Source organism: Phascolarctos cinereus, unplaced genomic scaffold (assembly GCF_003287225.1).
Source record: "Phascolarctos cinereus isolate Bilbo 61053 unplaced genomic scaffold, phaCin_HiC Scaffold_8;HRSCAF=390, whole genome shotgun sequence".
NCBI classification, from domain to species: domain Eukaryota; kingdom Metazoa; phylum Chordata; class Mammalia; order Diprotodontia; family Phascolarctidae; genus Phascolarctos; species Phascolarctos cinereus.
In genome coordinates, this window is record NW_027556291.1 from 1075266 (window position 1) to 1091602 (window position 16337).

At 53.1% G+C, this 16337-nt stretch overlaps 2 protein-coding genes across 6 annotated transcripts; both read left to right on the top strand.

Annotated features, from left to right (window-relative positions):
- Window positions 1-3239: 3239 nt before the first annotated feature.
- Window positions 3240-5028, top strand: UXT (ubiquitously expressed prefoldin like chaperone). 2 transcript variants are annotated; one of them, XM_020976494.2, is made up of 6 exons: window positions 3252-3432; window positions 3523-3604; window positions 3700-3767; window positions 4111-4218; window positions 4305-4368; window positions 4463-4617. In XM_020976494.2, the coding sequence occupies exons 1-6, from the start codon at window positions 3350-3352 to the stop codon at window positions 4514-4516; spliced, it is 459 nt and encodes a 152-aa protein (XP_020832153.1). In that variant the 5' UTR covers window positions 3252-3349; the 3' UTR covers window positions 4517-4617. The 2 variants fall into 2 exon arrangements, with proteins under 2 accessions (XP_078004089.1, XP_020832153.1); XM_078147963.1 differs by lacking the exon at window positions 4305-4368 and having other exon boundaries at window positions 3240-3432; window positions 4463-5028.
- Window positions 5029-5098: 70 nt separating this feature from the next.
- ELK1 (ETS transcription factor ELK1) lies at window positions 5099-15293 on the top strand. Of its 4 annotated transcripts, XM_020976491.2 has the most exons (10): window positions 5099-5187; window positions 6008-6245; window positions 6396-6725; window positions 6865-7197; window positions 7339-7440; window positions 13906-14056; window positions 14258-14433; window positions 14526-14696; window positions 14777-14968; window positions 15151-15293. In XM_020976491.2, exons 2-10 carry the CDS (start codon window positions 6039-6041, stop codon window positions 15196-15198), a joined length of 1710 nt encoding a protein of 569 aa, XP_020832150.1. In that variant the 5' UTR covers window positions 5099-5187; window positions 6008-6038; the 3' UTR covers window positions 15199-15293. The 4 variants fall into 4 exon arrangements, with proteins under 4 accessions (XP_020832150.1, XP_020832152.1, XP_020832151.1 ...); XM_020976489.2 differs by lacking the exon at window positions 5099-5187 and having other exon boundaries at window positions 5249-6245; XM_020976493.2 differs by lacking the exons at window positions 5099-5187; window positions 13906-14056; window positions 14258-14433; ... (1 more) ...; window positions 14777-14968; window positions 15151-15293 and adding an exon at window positions 7713-8013 and having other exon boundaries at window positions 5207-6245; window positions 7339-7510.
- The last annotated feature ends 1044 nt before the right edge of the window (window positions 15294-16337 follow it).

A 16337-nucleotide genomic window follows, 5' to 3' on the forward strand; every position in this document is an offset into this window, starting at 1 on the left:
AACTGGCTTTCACCACATGGACTAATTACTGGAAGGCCAATATGATTAGATTTTGTCAGGTTCTACTGAATTCTACTAGGTCTTATAGCTAGCAGACTTTTGTCTTCCTGCTGGATTCTGATGACTCTGAAAGAGAGAGTGAGGCTGACAACTTTGTGAAACTGCCTCACTTTAGTCCAATTCATGAACCAGTCAAGACATCATTATGGGATGTCATTGGACCTCTTTAAAAATGAAGGACAGGGAGCAGCTAGATGGCACAGTGGATATAGAGCACCAGCCCTGGATGCAGGAAGACCTGAGTTCAGATCTGGCCTCAGACACTTGACATTTACTGTGTGACTCTGGGCAAGTCATTTCATCCTATTGTGTTGCCCCCCCCCAAAAAAAAAGGACAAACAAGTAGATTTGAGCAGCCTTACTTCTCCACAGTGTCTTGGGACTCGGGAAGTAGATCTATTCCTGCTACAGTTAACAAGTGACATTCTAATTAAGGACATCAGAATATTTAAACTGAACTGGACACTTTGTGAACACTGGTCTCGGACAGACCATTTGAGCACAGACTTTCCAAAGGATGACTTTATGGGACAGCTTAACTTATGATAATAGAAAAAGAAATATGTTGTTTAAATGAGCATTTGGGGTCGGTTGCCAGGAAAAAGCTGGATTAAGGAAATTGTTTTGCTGCTGTATTCAGTGTTGTCCAATACTTTTATCTGCCTGTGGAAATGTTAAGGAGATTGACAATGTATAAGAAGATGGTCATAGAGAAGTATTTCATTTACTTCTGGGACCATAAGGAGGTGTAGGAATTTTTTATTCCTTTTTCTCTATTATTATTTAAGTTGCTTTAATCGTAAGGAAAGTCACATAGCTGGCTACGATTTTCACAAGACTCCCAGTTCTTTTGATCTAGATAAAAAACATATGGGGGTGAAAGAATTCATGATACCCACCTAGTGGCTGTACATCCCAGATTCCTCACTCATTAGTGCTTTTTTGATAAACTAGATCTGATATGATTGTCTTCTTCAGTTATCTTTGAACTATAAATCACACCAGCATAATATTTGTCATGTAAATCTTTACTTTCTCCTGTCAGTGGCTATAAATTCCTCTCTCCTTGTGGCAGCTATAATACAAAAATTGTATTCTTTGTCTCTCTGATGTAATTAGAAATGACATAAACTTTAGGAAATCTTTGTTCCTGGTTGATAGATATTTTTAAATTCTGGGCCTATACTGAAGCACATAAAACAAACCTTGGTTTTACCTCCTAGCTCTCTGCTTGTTGAAAAGCATGATTGACAGCAAGTCAAGGAACCATTGGCTATTTCCCTAACAAAACAAAGTGGGTGCCCATCCACTGGAGAATAACCTCACAAATCGTGGTATGGGAATGTCATGGAGTGTTTATCTGCTGTAAGAAATGATCAATGTGATGAATACACAGAAGCATGGAAAGATCTCTGTGAACTGAAGCAGAGAAAAGTGAGCTGAGTTGGGAGAACAAGCTACAGAATGACTACAACAACGAAAGAACCAGAAAACAATAAAAAGTGAATAAAGAACAAACATGGTTCCAGAGGAGAGCTATGAGGAGACACCCTTACCCCTTTGCAAAAGTGGTGTCAAAAATGGACTTTGGGGAGAATGTAACTGACTCCATTTTGTGACATATTTTTCTGTTATATTTCTTTCTTTTTCTGTGTGACACTGAATGTCTCCTTCAGTAACTCCCTTCCCCCAACCACTTTATGATTACAAAAGATAATCCATTGGACTTTGAATATTTCTAGGAAGTCATCTCCTTCTCCTGTCTAATAAAGCTTGTAGGAGCTTAACAAATGTTAATTTGTTAAACTGATAAAGAAGATATTATTTGCTTTGGTCTGGTATAAATAGCTATGCTAATAGGTTAAGCATCCCTTTTTATTTTCTTAATAAAAGTGGCTTCTCCTGCCTACTGCCCTACCTGATCTGATCCCAAACTGCTTTGTATGCTATCTGGGTATAATCTACATACACACAAGTATATTATAAATAAATATATAAAATAACATATATATGTATATATGTTATCTGTGGAATTGTGAGATACATATAGCCAACACATACTGATAGAATGTGTCACACTCTCGAGTGGATGAATAGACTGCAGCATACCTGTCTATCTGTATGCTGTGCTGACTTATTCCTGAAATATCTAGCAAGGACCCTGAAAATTCTTGCAACCAGGGAGATGTCCATAGGTATATGGTGCAGTGTATAGATTTTCAGACTCCCCCCCCCCATATTGATCATTTGCTGATTTCCCCTTTTCCCCTCCTGTTTACAAAACATTATTTGCTATATGGGATGGCTCTCTGGGAGTAGAAAGATACTAGGAGAAATTTTGGTGGTATCAAAAACACCCAAAACATATCGATATTTTTTACCGCAAGAAATGTGTAGGTAGAAATAATAAGACTTGTCAATTAATGGCTTTTGAGGCTGAGTGAGGGGAAAAGGCAGATAACACTGAAGTGTGGAACCTTCACCTCTTCCACTTCAGAAAACGGCCTACATCGAGGGTGAGTGTGCCAGGGGGTGGGGGAAATAATTAGCATGAAATCACTCGTCCTAGTAAAGACTGCTTCGAGAGCCCTGGGTACCCAAGGCCTTGAGGGTGTTTAGAGACCCTCCACCATTACATAGAGACAAGCGGTGCATTTATGAAGCCCCACTGGGTGCCAAGCACTGTGCTAAGTCCCGGGCAAACAGGCTTCCTGCTCTCAAGGAGGTCACAGTCCTATGGGAGGGAGGAGTAGCAAACAACTAGGTCAACACAAAGTAGAGTCAATGGGAGGCAATCTCAGGGAGGAAAGGCTTCCTGCTGGACGCTGGATTTGAACTGAGATGTGAAAGCAGTGAGGGAAGCCAGAATGCACCGCGCACCGTGCCTGGCACACAGTTAACGAATGCTTGCTGTCCTATTGACTGCCCGTGGTGTAGAGCGTCCCAGGGACGCGGGCCAAAGCCGCGCAAAAGTTCGAAAGTACAAGGTCACAAGACCAAGAGAATCGCAGCTCTCTGGCGCCAGAGGAAACAGCGGCTTCTTCGGGCCTTCTGCGCATGCTCGCAGCCTGGCAGTGCCCGCCTATCTGCGAACCTAGGATCACGCAACCAAGCGCGTAACAGAGTGGGCGGGGAGCGCGGTGCCGGAAGTGACGTAACACCACTAGGAAGTGAGGCATTCCCCTTGCGGCTCACTCCCGGAAATCAGAAGCGTCCTTTTGCTGGCACTGTGGCTGGACTGGATTGACTGGCGAGCGGCCGGGGCTGCGGCGGGGGTGGGGTGGCCAGCATGGCGGCGGGCCCACGGGGGGCTCAGGCAAAGGTTCTGCAGTATGAAACCTTCGTCAGCGACGTCCTGCAGCGAGACTTGAGGTAAGTGCGAGGGGGCTTGGGGCCTGGGGGGGCGTGGCGGGAGGCCGGCCGCGGGCGGGGCCCTAAACATCCCCTCCGCCTTGACCCCAGGCAGGTGCTGGCGCAACGAGAAGAGGTGTACGGACAGCTGGCGGCTTACTTGCAGCTGAAGAACGTCCTGGAGCGGCTCCAGGTGAGAGGGGCGGGGCGGGGAGCGGAGCTCGAGGGCCTCGGCCCTTGGGTCGGAGGGCTGGTCGGCCCGCTAAGCACAACCCCCCCCCCCCGCAGGAATCGGGGGATCAGAGGCTGCGCACACAGGTGGATTTGGGGTGTAACTTCTACGTGAATGCGGAAGTGTGAGTGTCCCCCCCCCAATCGGGGGATCATCGTAGATTTAGGCTCAAGCTTCTGCTGTCTTGGACCCTGGAGCAGTGTGGAGGGAAGCCTATGGGCCCCTGCCCCCAGCAAAGTTGTTAAATGCATGAAATAGAATATTTGGGACTCCAAAGGAGATCAGTTCCATTACATTTCAGATAGCAGGGGGGCTTTTTGTTTTAAGTTCACAGACTGGCTTAAAAACCCTTGTTCCATAAGGACCACCCTACCTCCTCATCCCAGAGCCCATCCCAAATACAGGGGGACCCCACAGGGGCCACAAGGTCCGTAGGGAGCCCCTTGAGAAAAGCCTCTGTCTTCCAGGCCAGACCCTTCCCGGATATTTGTGGCACTCGGCTATGGCTTCTTCCTGGAACTGACATTGATGGAGGCCTTGAAGTTCATTGATCGGAAGAGCCACCTGCTCACTTCGTAGGTTTCCCAGGGTTTGGGGGGAACAAGTAGAGGGGGGAACAGAGGAGAGAGGGACTCTGACAAGCTCTAGCCACCTTTTCCAGGCTCAGTGACAGCCTCACCCGAGATTCGGTTAGGATCAAGGCCCACATCCGACTGGTACTAGAGGTGAGGAGGGAAGGAGGGCCAGAAGGTCTGTCCAGGTGAAAGCTCGGTTTAGAACCTAACTTCTTCTGATCCTATGTGCTCTCTTCTCTACCAGGGCCTTCGGGAGCTGCAGGGACTACAGGAGCTACCAAATGATCCAGGACACTGATGGGGATGCTGAGAATTTCCTTGCCCTAATAAGACTGCTACTGAGGCACCAACTCTGTTACTTGAAATCAGAAATCCCTTTAATAAAAGCTGGGAATGAGGCTTGGGGGGGGGAATCTTTGTTGCCATGGAGATGGGGCATCCTACCTCCCTACCATTGTCTTCTCTGCAGTTGCAGAGCCACTGTCTAGGTCTCTTGCTGTTTGTTCCTCTTTGGTTGCATTCAAGCTAGTCCCTCTCCTCTGTGGGCGGAGACTTTGCGTGAAGACGTTCTTGTCCCGGCGCTGGGGTTATTTCTGCGCAGGCGCACAATGCGTTTCTTTAGTGGCTTTAGCTTTGGCTCCTTGGTTACTCTGATTCCAGGTCCCCGCCCCTTCAGATTTCCGCTTACCACGTGATTACTAACGTCAGCCAGGCCCCGGCTCTCCTATCCCGGTGGTGTTCTGGGCTGGCTCCGGGCTGCTCTGGGCCGGGCAGGCTTAGATCGCAGGGGGAGTGAGGGAGGGGGTGTAAGCCAGGCCGGGCCTGGATAACAGGCTACAGAGTGGCCAGGGGCCGGGGATCGGTGTCAGCAGAAGAAGGAGGAGCTAGGGGCGGGAGGGTGGCTGCTACCGGGCTGGGACTCCCCCATGGAGCCCTCGCTCCCCGGAGCTGCCATCGGGTTGCTCACAGGTGAGGCAGGGACAGTCTGGGAATTGGGAGGGCATCTGCAGGGGAAGGGCGAGCCTTCTCTGTATTTTTTTTGGGGGGGCGTGATTTGTGCGGGGAGGGAGACAGGGCTGGCCTGGAGGCCCCTAGCGCCTGTAATAGCCCGAGAACGGACCCATTTGTGGCCTTCTATGCGACCCGTAGGCAGCAATGGCCGTAGCTGCGGCTTTTATTCCTTAGGAGTTAGGGACCCACCTCCTCTGTCCCTATCCTGTAGTCCCTCTGCATGGCGCCTGCCCCTGTATGCTAATAGGCCGCCCCAGACATCCTGTCCTTCACGTTGCCCTTTCTGCAGTAATGGTGCCATCCGCCCCGCCCCCTCTCGCAGTGATGGACCAGGTTATGTGGTCCTGTGCTCCTGTAACTTCAACATTCAATGACTATCCTCCAAGTCTTTCTATCGTTATGGCTGTCTGTGACTGTGGGCCAAGCTGTCCACCCACAGTAATAAGCCTAACTCATGGCTGTACCTTCATCTTAATCTTCAAATTAATGGCTCTATTTGTGGCACCTGTAATAAGGGGTGAAGCCCTGATTCTGTGCCAATTCCCCATATCCCCTCCCTACCAGGATAGGCCTAGTTTCACCCCCATGTCCGTGCTCCCAGACAATTTCACCCCTATATCCGTACTTTGTGTCTTCTTCCCCTGTGTCTTCATGCCCCTCTTTCTCCCTTTGGAGTCATGGGATGGCTAGTGGCCCACAGCTCCCCCTATACTTTGCCTCATTGTTGTGTTGGAACCATCCATAGCCCTCTCTCTCTCCCCACCTTCGTGATAACCAGCTGGCTGGCCCATGACCTTGTGTCTGGAGTGATGGACCCATCTGTGACCCTGTGGCAGTTCCTGCTGCAGCTGTTGAAGGAGCAGAGTAATGGGCACCTAATAGCCTGGACATCTAGCGACGGGGAATTCAAACTGGTAGACGCTGAGGAAGTGGCACGGCTCTGGGGTCTGCGAAAGAATAAGACCAACATGAACTACGACAAGCTGAGCAGGGCGCTTCGGTACTACTATGACAAGGTGTGCTTCCCCCGGCCTGGCCTGGCTCAGGGGGGCCCTGGCTTACCCTGGGAAGGCCTGCTCACTGGGAGAGGGGTTTTGTGGGGTGGGGGAGGAGGGGCTGGGCCTACCCTTGAACACTTCTGCCCCCCAAATTCCCGCTTTTCCCAGAATATCATCCGTAAGGTGAGTGGGCAGAAGTTCGTCTACAAATTCGTATCCTTCCCGGAGGGGCCAGGCCACGAAGGGGAGGAGGGCCAGGTCCGGGCTGAGATATCTCCAGAGCCCCTGCGGCCGCTGAAGGCCTCTCTAGGGAGCATTGGGTCCTCTGCCCCCACCCCTGTGCGCAGCAGCCGGAATGAGTACATGCGTTCTGGGCTCTACTCCACCTTCACCATCCAGTCCCTGCAGCAGCTAAGCCCAGTCCGGCCTGCTCGGCCAGTACCGGAGCCACTTAGCCCAGCCAGCCTTGAGGCCCCAGAGGCCCGAATGCCATTGCAGGTTAGCATGTGTGTTTGTGTGTCGCTGTCTGGGGGCGGGGTGTGTGTGTGAGGGGGGCTTTGACTCCGGAGCCGGTGGGGGGCGGGGAGGAGGGTGACCCTCGGCCAGTCCTAAGCTTCCTCTCCTTCTCCGCCGTCAGGTCATCCTAATGGCCCCTGCCGAAGGCGTTGCGGAGGCCGGGGAGCCCGAGGCTTCGACCACAGCCGCATCTCTGATTCTTCCATCCGAATCGAAGGGGGAGCGGCCTCTGGAGGAGGGGACTGCTGTCGTCATGGAGACTGGCTTGGAGGTCGTCGAGTCGCCGGGCCCCGCCCCCGCGCCGACCCCAGAATCCAAGGCCCACCCCCCAGCCCCCTCCAAGGGTCGCAAACCCCGCGATTTGGAGTTGCCGCTGGGGCCGAGCCCCGAGCCGGCCGCGGTTTCCGGCCTCGGCCAGGCACTCACGCCTTCTTTGCTCACCTCCCACGCCCTGGTAAGTCGGAGAAGCCGTCGGGCGTGGGGTTGGGGGGCGGGGGGCCGGGGGGGTGGGCGGCGGGTCCGGGGGGCGGTGGGTCTGGGAGGGGCTTAAGTGGGCTTGCTCCAGCGTCCCTTGCCCTCCTCCCGTCCACCGCAGACCCCGGTGCTTCTGACGCCCAGTGCGCTGCCCCCCAGCATCCACTTCTGGAGCACCCTGAGCCCCATCGCGCCCCGCAGCCCTGCCCGCCTCTCCTTCCAGGTGCGGCCCCTGGAGGGGCGTGTCAATTCTTGTCTTCTCGACTTCTCCCCACCCAGGTCTATGTGTGTCTGTTCCTCACGGCTTCCTCTGGTGGGCTCTGGTCTGTCAGTCCGTCCGTCCGTCCGTCCGTCTGTCTGTCTGTCTCTTCTCATCTCCGGGCTCTCTCAGTCTTTACTCATTCTCATTCTCTCACTCGTCTCTCTCATTCTCTCACACTCACTCTTTCTTTCACTCTCCTCTCTGTCTCTGTCTCTGTCTTTCTCTCCTCCCAGTTTCCGGCCAGCAGCAGCAGCAGCAGCAGCAGCTCCCAGGCACATGTGTCTGTCCCCACACTCAGCATGGACGGCCTCTCCACCCCTGTGGTCCTCTCCCCAGGTCCCCAGAAGCCATGACTCTTTCTTTCCCAGGGACTTAAAAGACTGCTTTAATTCAAAGGAGGACTGTGGGTCCCTGGATGGCCCGGAGCGGGATAGGGGGGAGGGGAGGGGATAAACAGTTATTGAGCACCTATTATGCTCCAGGCACTGTTCTAAGCCCTTTTACAAATATGATCTCATTTGATCCTCCCAACAACCCTGAGAGGTAGGTGTTGTTTTTATCCCCATTTTACAGATGAGGAAACCGAGGCAGGCAGAGGTGAAGTGACTTACCCAGGGTCACGCAGCTAGGAAGTGCCTGAGGTCACATTTGAACTCTGGGCTTTCTGCCCCCAGGCTCGGCGCTCTGCGCACTGTGGCGCCCCCTGGCTGCCTAACCCCACTTGCTCCTGAACACGACTGGCTTTCTTCCAGGGCCATTTTAATGCAGGGAGGTAGAAGGTGGGGGAGGGGCGTTTCTTTATTTTCAGGTGCCCCGAGGCCCAGATTTGCGGAGTGGAAAGGAGGAAGATCCAACCCCAGCATCCCTTTCTTTGGCCCCAGCCAGCCACTCACCCCAGAGGGGAGCCGCTAGGAGCTCCCTCTGCTTTTTCCTTTTTTTCTTTTAAAACGCCTAACACATTGACAAAAACCCCAAGCCAAACCAAACGAAACTATAGGGGAACAACCGACGGTAGAAGAATGTCTTCCCTCTTCTCCCCGCCCCCATAGGAATGGGGTGATGTCCCTGCCTTGACTTCCAGGAAAGGAAAGAAGGTCAGCTACTGTCCAGGAAATATTGAACAGAAGGAACTGCTTTGACTATGGAAAGACAAGGTCCATTCCTTTGATCAGAAGGGCAGACTCTTATCCTGGGTGTGGTCAGGAGCTGTCCTCTCCCTTTTTAAGCCTGGACTTGGTGATTGGGAGTGAAAGTCGGGCCAAGTTTTCCTTCTGATGGCAGAGAGAGGCCTCTGATCTGCCGCCTGGGCTCACTGGAATAGATGCCCTGGCCAGGGAGCCAGCCCCCACAGGCCAGCCTTGAGCTGTGGGGCTACCACTTGAGGCAGTAGCTTTGTGAACAAGGTTCTTCACATGTTCATGGCCAAGGGTCTTCCCTTCTCACCAGGTAGCCCACTGAGGGTTTCTCTTTTATACCAAGGACCTGGGATCTGGTGGGATGTTGCTTTGAATTCTTGTCCCCCCTCCTTCACCAGGGTGTTTGGGGGGGAGGTGGTGGCAGTTCTGGGTGTGACCATATGCATACACACATTTTCTATACATATATATATGCACACATGCACATACATCCCTGTATATAGATGTGATAGCTAACGTTTACATAGCACTTACTATATTCCAGGCACATAAGTGCTTTACAATTATTCCCCCATTTGACCCTGACAACAACCCTGGGAGGGAGGTACTATTATCCCTGATTTACAGAGTGGAAATGATTTGCCCAGGGTCAAACAGGTAATAAGTGTCTGAGGTCAGATTTGAACTCAGGTCCTCCTGACTCTCAGCCTAGGGCTCTATCTCTTACACCACTCAGTACTGATGTGTGCACTGAGCCTTGAACTTAGCCTTATCCTGAGACTTGAATGTATTAGACCTCAAACCCAGACAATCCCCTAGCCCCTAACTGCCAGCCAACCCTAGTCCTAGAATGAGGCCTCACCCAGGCCCCAACTGCAAGCTGAGGCCTAAGAAAGGTCTGAGTATGGTCTTCCACTGAACCTCAGTCACAGCCATAATAATAGCAGACCCTGAGCCCAGCCTCAGAGTAGGCCCCTCTCTCTACCACCACCATACAAAGTCCTGGTCTCCAACCCGGCTCTCCTCCACACCCTAGACAGTGCCCCAAACTGGGCACCCACCAGCACCCTGCTTCTAGCCCTTACCTGCCTCACATGGAGAGCCGATCCTCAGCTGAGCCCTGACACCTCGTATCCAAGGCATCTAGTCCAAGGTGCCTGCCAAGTATTCTAGCTTCTGCTTGAAGGCTCCCAGTGAGGGAAGGACTGCCTGCTCTCTCTCCAGAGGCAGCCCATTCCTGTTGGGCTGGGTCTCATTGTTGGCAAGTCTTGCCCTATGGCTGGCCTAAATCTGTGCCTTTGCAAGCACCCTGAACCCCACTCATTCTGCCCATTGGTATCCCACCTCGTTCCCCCCCCCCCACATCAACCTACTCTGCACCGCTTTCAGCTGCTCCTTGTGGCTTGTCACCCTCCTGGTTGTCCTCTGCATTTTCTCCAGCTTCCTCAATGGCTACCCCAAAAGGTGGTGCCCAGAAGTGTAGCCAGTCCTCCCCTAGGGCCTGTCACCCCCCGCCCCCTCCCACACTCTGCTTTTCTATGTCACACTATTGACTCCTGGTGACCTTGGTGATAGTCATAAGGGGCTTGTATAATGGAAATGGAATTCTTGATCCCAAGTATAAGGATCTCCTGGTGCCACATAAAGCCTGATCTGAGCCACAGGCTCAGCCCTGGCAGCAGACTAGAGGCCAGACCTCCCCTCAGACATTCCCTGACCTTTGCCCTGGACTGAGGCCAAACCCCAGAATGACACCCCACTCAGCCCTGAGGTTTGGTTTGGGAGTTAAGAACTGACCCTAGTAAGGCCTGGCCTAGATGCCCCAACCCTCATCCAAGATTGAGCCTTCACCCCAGATCAAACCTTGCTTCTGATCCTGGTCCCACAAGGAACCATGACCCCACTGACACAGAGCCGTGATCTTTGACGAAACTCCAAAGCCTGAGTCCAGGCTCGGTCTCATCCCTGACTCCATCTATACCCAGCCTAACCTAACCTCTACCTAAGCACTGTAGCCCTCGTGGTCATCTAAACCCTCAGACCTTTCTAATTCTCTGATGACAATCTGTATTTCTACCTTCTTTCTGTCTACCTCAAGCCTAAGTCTCTCTTCCTCCTCACTCCCGTTTTGGTCAGTGTGCCTCCCTTCCCTTCACTGCAGATCCCATGGCTCTCCACTTCCAAGGATGCATTGTCTTCCCTTGACCCTGTGTCCATGGGATGCTCATGCCAGTCAGGCATGAGCCTTGGGTCTCACTCACCATCTGGCTGCTGCCCAGCTCTCAAGCTGCTGATCAGTGCAGGAAATTAGTTACACAATGCTTTGGACTCTAGGTCTCCTACAAATTCCTGTTTTCGCATGTCAATGAGGGTGAGCCTGCACCAATCCCACTTCCTCCTCCTCCTCCTTGGCAGAGGATGGAATCTCTTCCTTTACAGACAACATTCATCTCATTCATCTCTATCTCCCCCACTGTTGCAGGAAGAGGTGGCTTCAACTACCCAAGGCCAGTCCTTCAGTTGCCAGCCTCAGTGCCTTCTCCAGGCCTCTGCTTTAAAAAAATTTTTTTTTAATTAATTTATTTTGCTTTATCAACAATCACTTCCAGAAGCTTCTGACTTTAAATTTTTCTCCCCCTTCCTCCCCACCACCCTCCCCAAGACGGTGCACAATCTGATATAGGCTATACATTTACATTCCTATTAAACACATTTTTACATTAGTCATGTTGTAAGGAAGAATTAGAATGAATAGAAGGAACCACCAGAAAGAGGAAACAAAACTCAACAGAAGATAAAAAAAATAGCAAATAGTCTGCTTCGATCTGCATTCAAACGCCATAGTTCTCTCTTTGGGTGTGGACAGCATTTTCCATCATGAGGCTTTTGGTGATGTCTTAGATCCTTGTATTGCTGAGAAGAGCCAAGTCTATCAACGATAGTCATCACACAAAGTGGCTGTTACTGTGTACAATGTTCTTCTGGTTCTGCTCACTTCCCTCAGCATCAGACCATACAAGTCTTTCCAGGTTTTTCTGAAGTCTGCTTGCTCGTCATTTCTTATAGCACAATAGTATTCCATTACATTCATATATACCACAACTTGCTCAGCCATTCCCCAATGGATGGGCATCCCCCCAATTTCCAGTTCTTTGCCACCACAGAAAGGTCTGCTATAAATATTTTAGTACATGTGGGTCCTTTTCCCATTTGTATGATCTCTTTAGGATATAGCCCTAGAAGTGCTATTGCTGCGTCAAAGGGTATGCACATTTTTATAGCCTTTTGGGCATAGTTCCAAATTGTTCTCCAAAATGGTTGGATCATTTCACAACTCCCAACAATGCATTAGTGTTCCAATTTTCCCACATCCTCTCCAACATTTATCATTTTCCTGTTTTGTCATGTTGGCCAATCTGATAGGTGTGATATGGTACCTCAGAGTCGTTTTGATTTGCATTTCTTTAATCAATAGTGATTTAGAGCATTTTTCCATATGACTATAGATCCTTTGATCATTTATCAATTGGGGAATGACTTGTATTCTTATAAATTTGACTTAATTCTCTATCAGACCTCTGTCTTCTTCAGCCTGATGCTTTCCCCTCTTTCTCCAGTGGGCCATGCATCTCCCTGTCTCTGATCTTGGCTCCTTGTGCCTCCTGGAGCCTACCAAGAGTCCAAGTCTCCCCCAGAGTTAAAACAAAAGCAAGTTTCACTTGGCCCTTCCATCCCCTCTAGCTACTATCCCATGCCTTTTCTCTTTCCCAGCTCAAATCCTAGGGAAAGTCATCTGTAGTCACTGCCCTATGCTTCCCCAGCTCCTCAGTCCTTTGCCTTGTGGCTTCTGAGCCGACACCCCAATGAGACAGTCCAGTGACCCCTGACCTTGGGTTGGTGCTGCCCTGTCTTATCTCCTTTGCAGGCTCTGTACTGGCTCATGCTCTCTTGTCTTCCCACTTTGGGAGACCCTCTCCTATGGACTCCATCTCATCTTTACAGATGACTCACAAATCTTTCAAACCCTAACCCTCATTGTCTTTCTTGAGCTCCAGGCCTGCTGGACCTCACTCAGGCAGCTCATCTGCATCTCAGTCTCAACAGGTCCCAAAGAGACTATCCCCTTCTCTCCACTCATGCCTTTTCTAATAGCCTCTCAATCTGTCCTCCATCTAGTTCCCAAAAGAATTTCCTGAAGGCCCAGGACTGTCTCTGGGATCAACTGTGAAGGCCTCAGCCTCATTTCTCAGGCCCTCCATCCAACATTTTTTCATGTTTTATGTTGCCTTCCTCCTCTTCACAGCTGGCCAGTTGACTTGATGCTCCCCCCCCCCCCCCCCCCCCCCGCCCCCGGCCAGGTGCTCCTCCTCTCCTCAGCTACGAGGCTCAGTTCAGTTCCCCTGGGAAACCTCCCTTGATCTCTCCACTTGCTGGTGTTCTCAGGCCCCTCAGCTGAACCTGAATTGATTCTTGGTCTTGTTTTGGTAACCCCCTCAGACCTTCGTGCAGGGCCTCGCCCCTATTGGCACTTCACAAATGTTTCTGGAATTGATTCGTGGCTCTGGCCTGAGCCCTTGAGCCCAGCTTTTATGGGGAGACACGCGGGGCTAGAGGGGCTGAAAGGGAGAGTCTGCTCAGGGCTCTGGGGGACCCTTTCCCAACTTTTCCCTTTTCCCATCCCCCAGAACACTTCCCTTGTGGCTGAGGCTGTTGACCTGGTCACTCTTGGGAACCTTTCAAACAGGCTGACCTTGTGGGAGGAAGCCCGAAGGAGACAGTCAATGCGGCTTCCATCCCAGCAAGAGAGAAGGGAGACAGAGAGACAGATAGAACATAGAGAGAGCACTGAGAGTGGACCAGGGCTGGGCAGAAGCTCAGGGCCCCATTGGGGAAAGGGCCAATTCGAGCCTTCTTCCTCTAGTTCCTTCCTCTTTGAGACTTGACTTCCTCTTTCTCTGCTGAGTCAGGGGGCTGACCCAGAGATGGGGGCAAAGGGGATGGAGGCAGAGCTTTAAAACCTGGGAGCTCCCTCCTTCTCTTCCAACCGGTCACCATGGCCTTCAGCCCCATCTGTCCATGGCTCATGCTGCTGCAGCTCCTCCTCCTCGTCCTTCTCCTCTCACCCCACAGGGCAGGTAACCTGGACTCTGTCCCTGGCATAGACCCTGTCTGCTTCTTCTTCCTCTCTGCCCACATTCCCTGACTGGCACTGCATTCCCGTACCCTTTCAGTCCAGTCTCCTCAACTCCCCGCAATGTAGGTGACATGTGTGCTATGTTCTTTGGTGTAGGCGGGGAGTCTGTGCACTGCTTCTCCAACTTTGAGGAGGCTTCCAGCCAATGCCAAGGGCTCCTGGGCGAGGGTGTCAGCAAGGATGCCTGCTGCCTCAACGCTGCCCACGGCTTCCAGATCCCAGGGAGCCCAACCTGCCAGGCTTGCGGGTGAGGGGCTGTCTGGGCCAGGATTCCACCAGCTTCTTTGTGGGAGTATATGGGCAGTGCAGGGGGGTGGGAGGGGAAAGGAAAGGGCGGGAAGAGGAGCATGGCCCAGCAACCAGACAACCAGAAGGCAGAGCTAGAAATGCAGATGGCAATGAAGCTTGGTGACCCAGTCACCCCAGTGACCTCACCTTCACACCCCAGGGCCCCTCGCTGGTCACCTTGGTCTGCTTGGTCCCCGTGTTCGGTGTCCTGCACGGAGGGTTCCCAGCTGCGTCATCAACGCTGCCTGGGCCAGGGAGGCCTGTGCCCTGGGGAGGGGCAGCCTGGGAGCCTTCGTTGGGAGCTACAGGCATGTCAGGACCAGGACTGTTGCCCAGGTAAGTGAGGCCCAGGGAAGCCACTGGTGGGAAGGGATAGGGGAATGGAGCCTGGCTTCTGATCCCAGGTCCCTTGTGTGTCTATCTCTCAGAGGCTGGTGGTTGGTCTGACTGGGGACCATGGAGTGCATGCTCCGTATCTTGTGCCCGGGGTGTGCGGAGCCGCAGAAGGGCCTGTGACCAGCCAGTCCCAAAGTGTGGGGGCAGCTGCTCTGGTGGGGAAACTGAGACTAAGCCATGTGACACAGAGACCCTCTGTCCCAGTGAGTGCTCTGACCTGCCCTGCCCTAGACCCGGGCCTGGGGAGTACAGGCTCTACATGACGCCCTCCTTTTTGTTTCAGTACATGGGGTCTGGGCAGCCTGGGGGCCTTGGGGACCCTGCTCAGCCTCTTGTCATGGAGGACCCCAGGCCCCTACCCAACGTAGAACCAGAACATGCTCTTCTCCGGCCCCCTCAGTCCAGCCCCCAGGGAACCCCTGTTCTGGGCAGGCCTATGAGCAGCACGGTTGTAAAAGCCTCCCACCATGCCCTGGTATGTACTGAAGGGAATTAGGGTCCTTCAGGGTTGGGCCCAGCCCTTCCTTCCCACACCCCTCTTTTCCATCATTTTCTCCGCTTTTCCATCATTTTCCTCTCCCTCCTGTCCCCCCCACCCCCCCACCTTGCCCCTTCTCCCTGGGTCTAGGCTTATCCTCTCTGCTCCTGTCTCTACAGTGGAGGGTGGCTGGGGCCCCTGGGGGCCTACTAGCCCTTGCTCAGTGACCTGTGGCCTGGGTCGGACCCGGGAACAGCGTCTGTGCAACAACCCCCCACCTCAGCATGGAGGTGCGCCCTGTGGTGGAGATGCAACCCGGGATGGCCTGTGTATCACAGGCCAGCCTTGCCCAGTTGATGGTCACTGGGGTCCCTGGGGGGCCTGGGAGACCTGTACCCGGCTCGCAATCTCCAGCATCGCGTGTCAGGATAAGCCAGGCCAGCAGCAGCGCTCTCGAGTGTGTGAGGGTCGGCTCCACAATGGCCGGCGTTGCACAGGCCGCTTCCAGGAGACTCGCCATTGTTACAACATCCACCTGTGCCCCTGTAAGTGCCCCCTTCCTGGAGGGGATGGGCGGGCCTATCTTACAAGGTTCTCACTGTGCCCTGTCCTCCTTTTTCTCCCTCAGTGGATGGCTACTGGGCAGCCTGGGGGCCCTGGGGTCTCTGCATGCCCCCCTGTGGGCCCTTTCCCACCCGTTCCCGACAGCGTCACTGCACTGCCAAGTTGCCTGCTTACCCGTGAGTGAGGGACCCACCTCAAGAAGGAGGAAGGGGTCCTCCTAGGGGAGCTCGGGACTCAAGGAGAGGAGAGGGTGAGGGGCCTTCTTGGGGCAACAGGGCCAAGAAGCTGGGGCCTGCCTAGGAGCCTCACTGTACTGCCCAGCTGGCATGGGCTCATGACCTCCAGGGTGGAAGGACAGTTAGGGCTCAGGCTGATAAAGATTAGGGGGCTCAGAACCATTGCCCATATCTGATCTAGGCCCACGGTGACCATGGTGGAAGGCCAGGGAAAGAAGAACGTGACATTCTGGGGAAGCCCCAGGCCTCGCTGCTCCGAGCTGCAGGGCCAAAGGGGGAAGGTGGAGGAGAAGAAGGCCTGCCTGCACCCTCCACCCTGCATGGACCCCCTGGCGGAGGGAGCCTGACCTAGCATCCTGGGGAAGGGAGGACGGGAAGAGGCCCCAGAGAACCGAGGCTTGCTAAGCCCCACCCCCAATAAACTGAGCTCTCTCAGCTGAAAGTCTGACTTTTGAGGGGAGTGGTGCTGCAGAGGGGCAGCATGTGTGTGTTTGTGCATGTCTGTGCGTGTCTGTGTGTGTCTGTGTGTGTGGAGTGCATGTGGAGTGCATGTGGGGGGGGGGATG

Excerpts from the sequence above, each read along its gene's own strand:
- UXT (XM_078147963.1), top strand. The coding sequence starts at position 3,350 with ATGGCGGCGGGCCCACGGGGGGCTCAGGCAAAGGTTCTGCAGTATGAA. Across the intron at positions 3,433-3,522 it reads GTCCTGCAGCGAGACTTGAG|GCAGGTGCTGGCGCAACGAG; the intron begins GTAAGTGCGAGG and ends CCTTGACCCCAG. Across the intron at positions 3,605-3,699 it reads ACGTCCTGGAGCGGCTCCAG|GAATCGGGGGATCAGAGGCT; the intron begins GTGAGAGGGGCG and ends CCCCCCCCGCAG.
- ELK1 (XM_020976489.2), top strand. The coding sequence starts at position 5,907 with ATGGGATGGCTAGTGGCCCACAGCTCCCCCTATACTTTGCCTCATTGT. Across the intron at positions 14,057-14,257 it reads CCAACCTGCCAGGCTTGCGG|GGCCCCTCGCTGGTCACCTT; the intron begins GTGAGGGGCTGT and ends TTCACACCCCAG. Across the intron at positions 14,434-14,525 it reads GGACCAGGACTGTTGCCCAG|AGGCTGGTGGTTGGTCTGAC; the intron begins GTAAGTGAGGCC and ends TCTATCTCTCAG.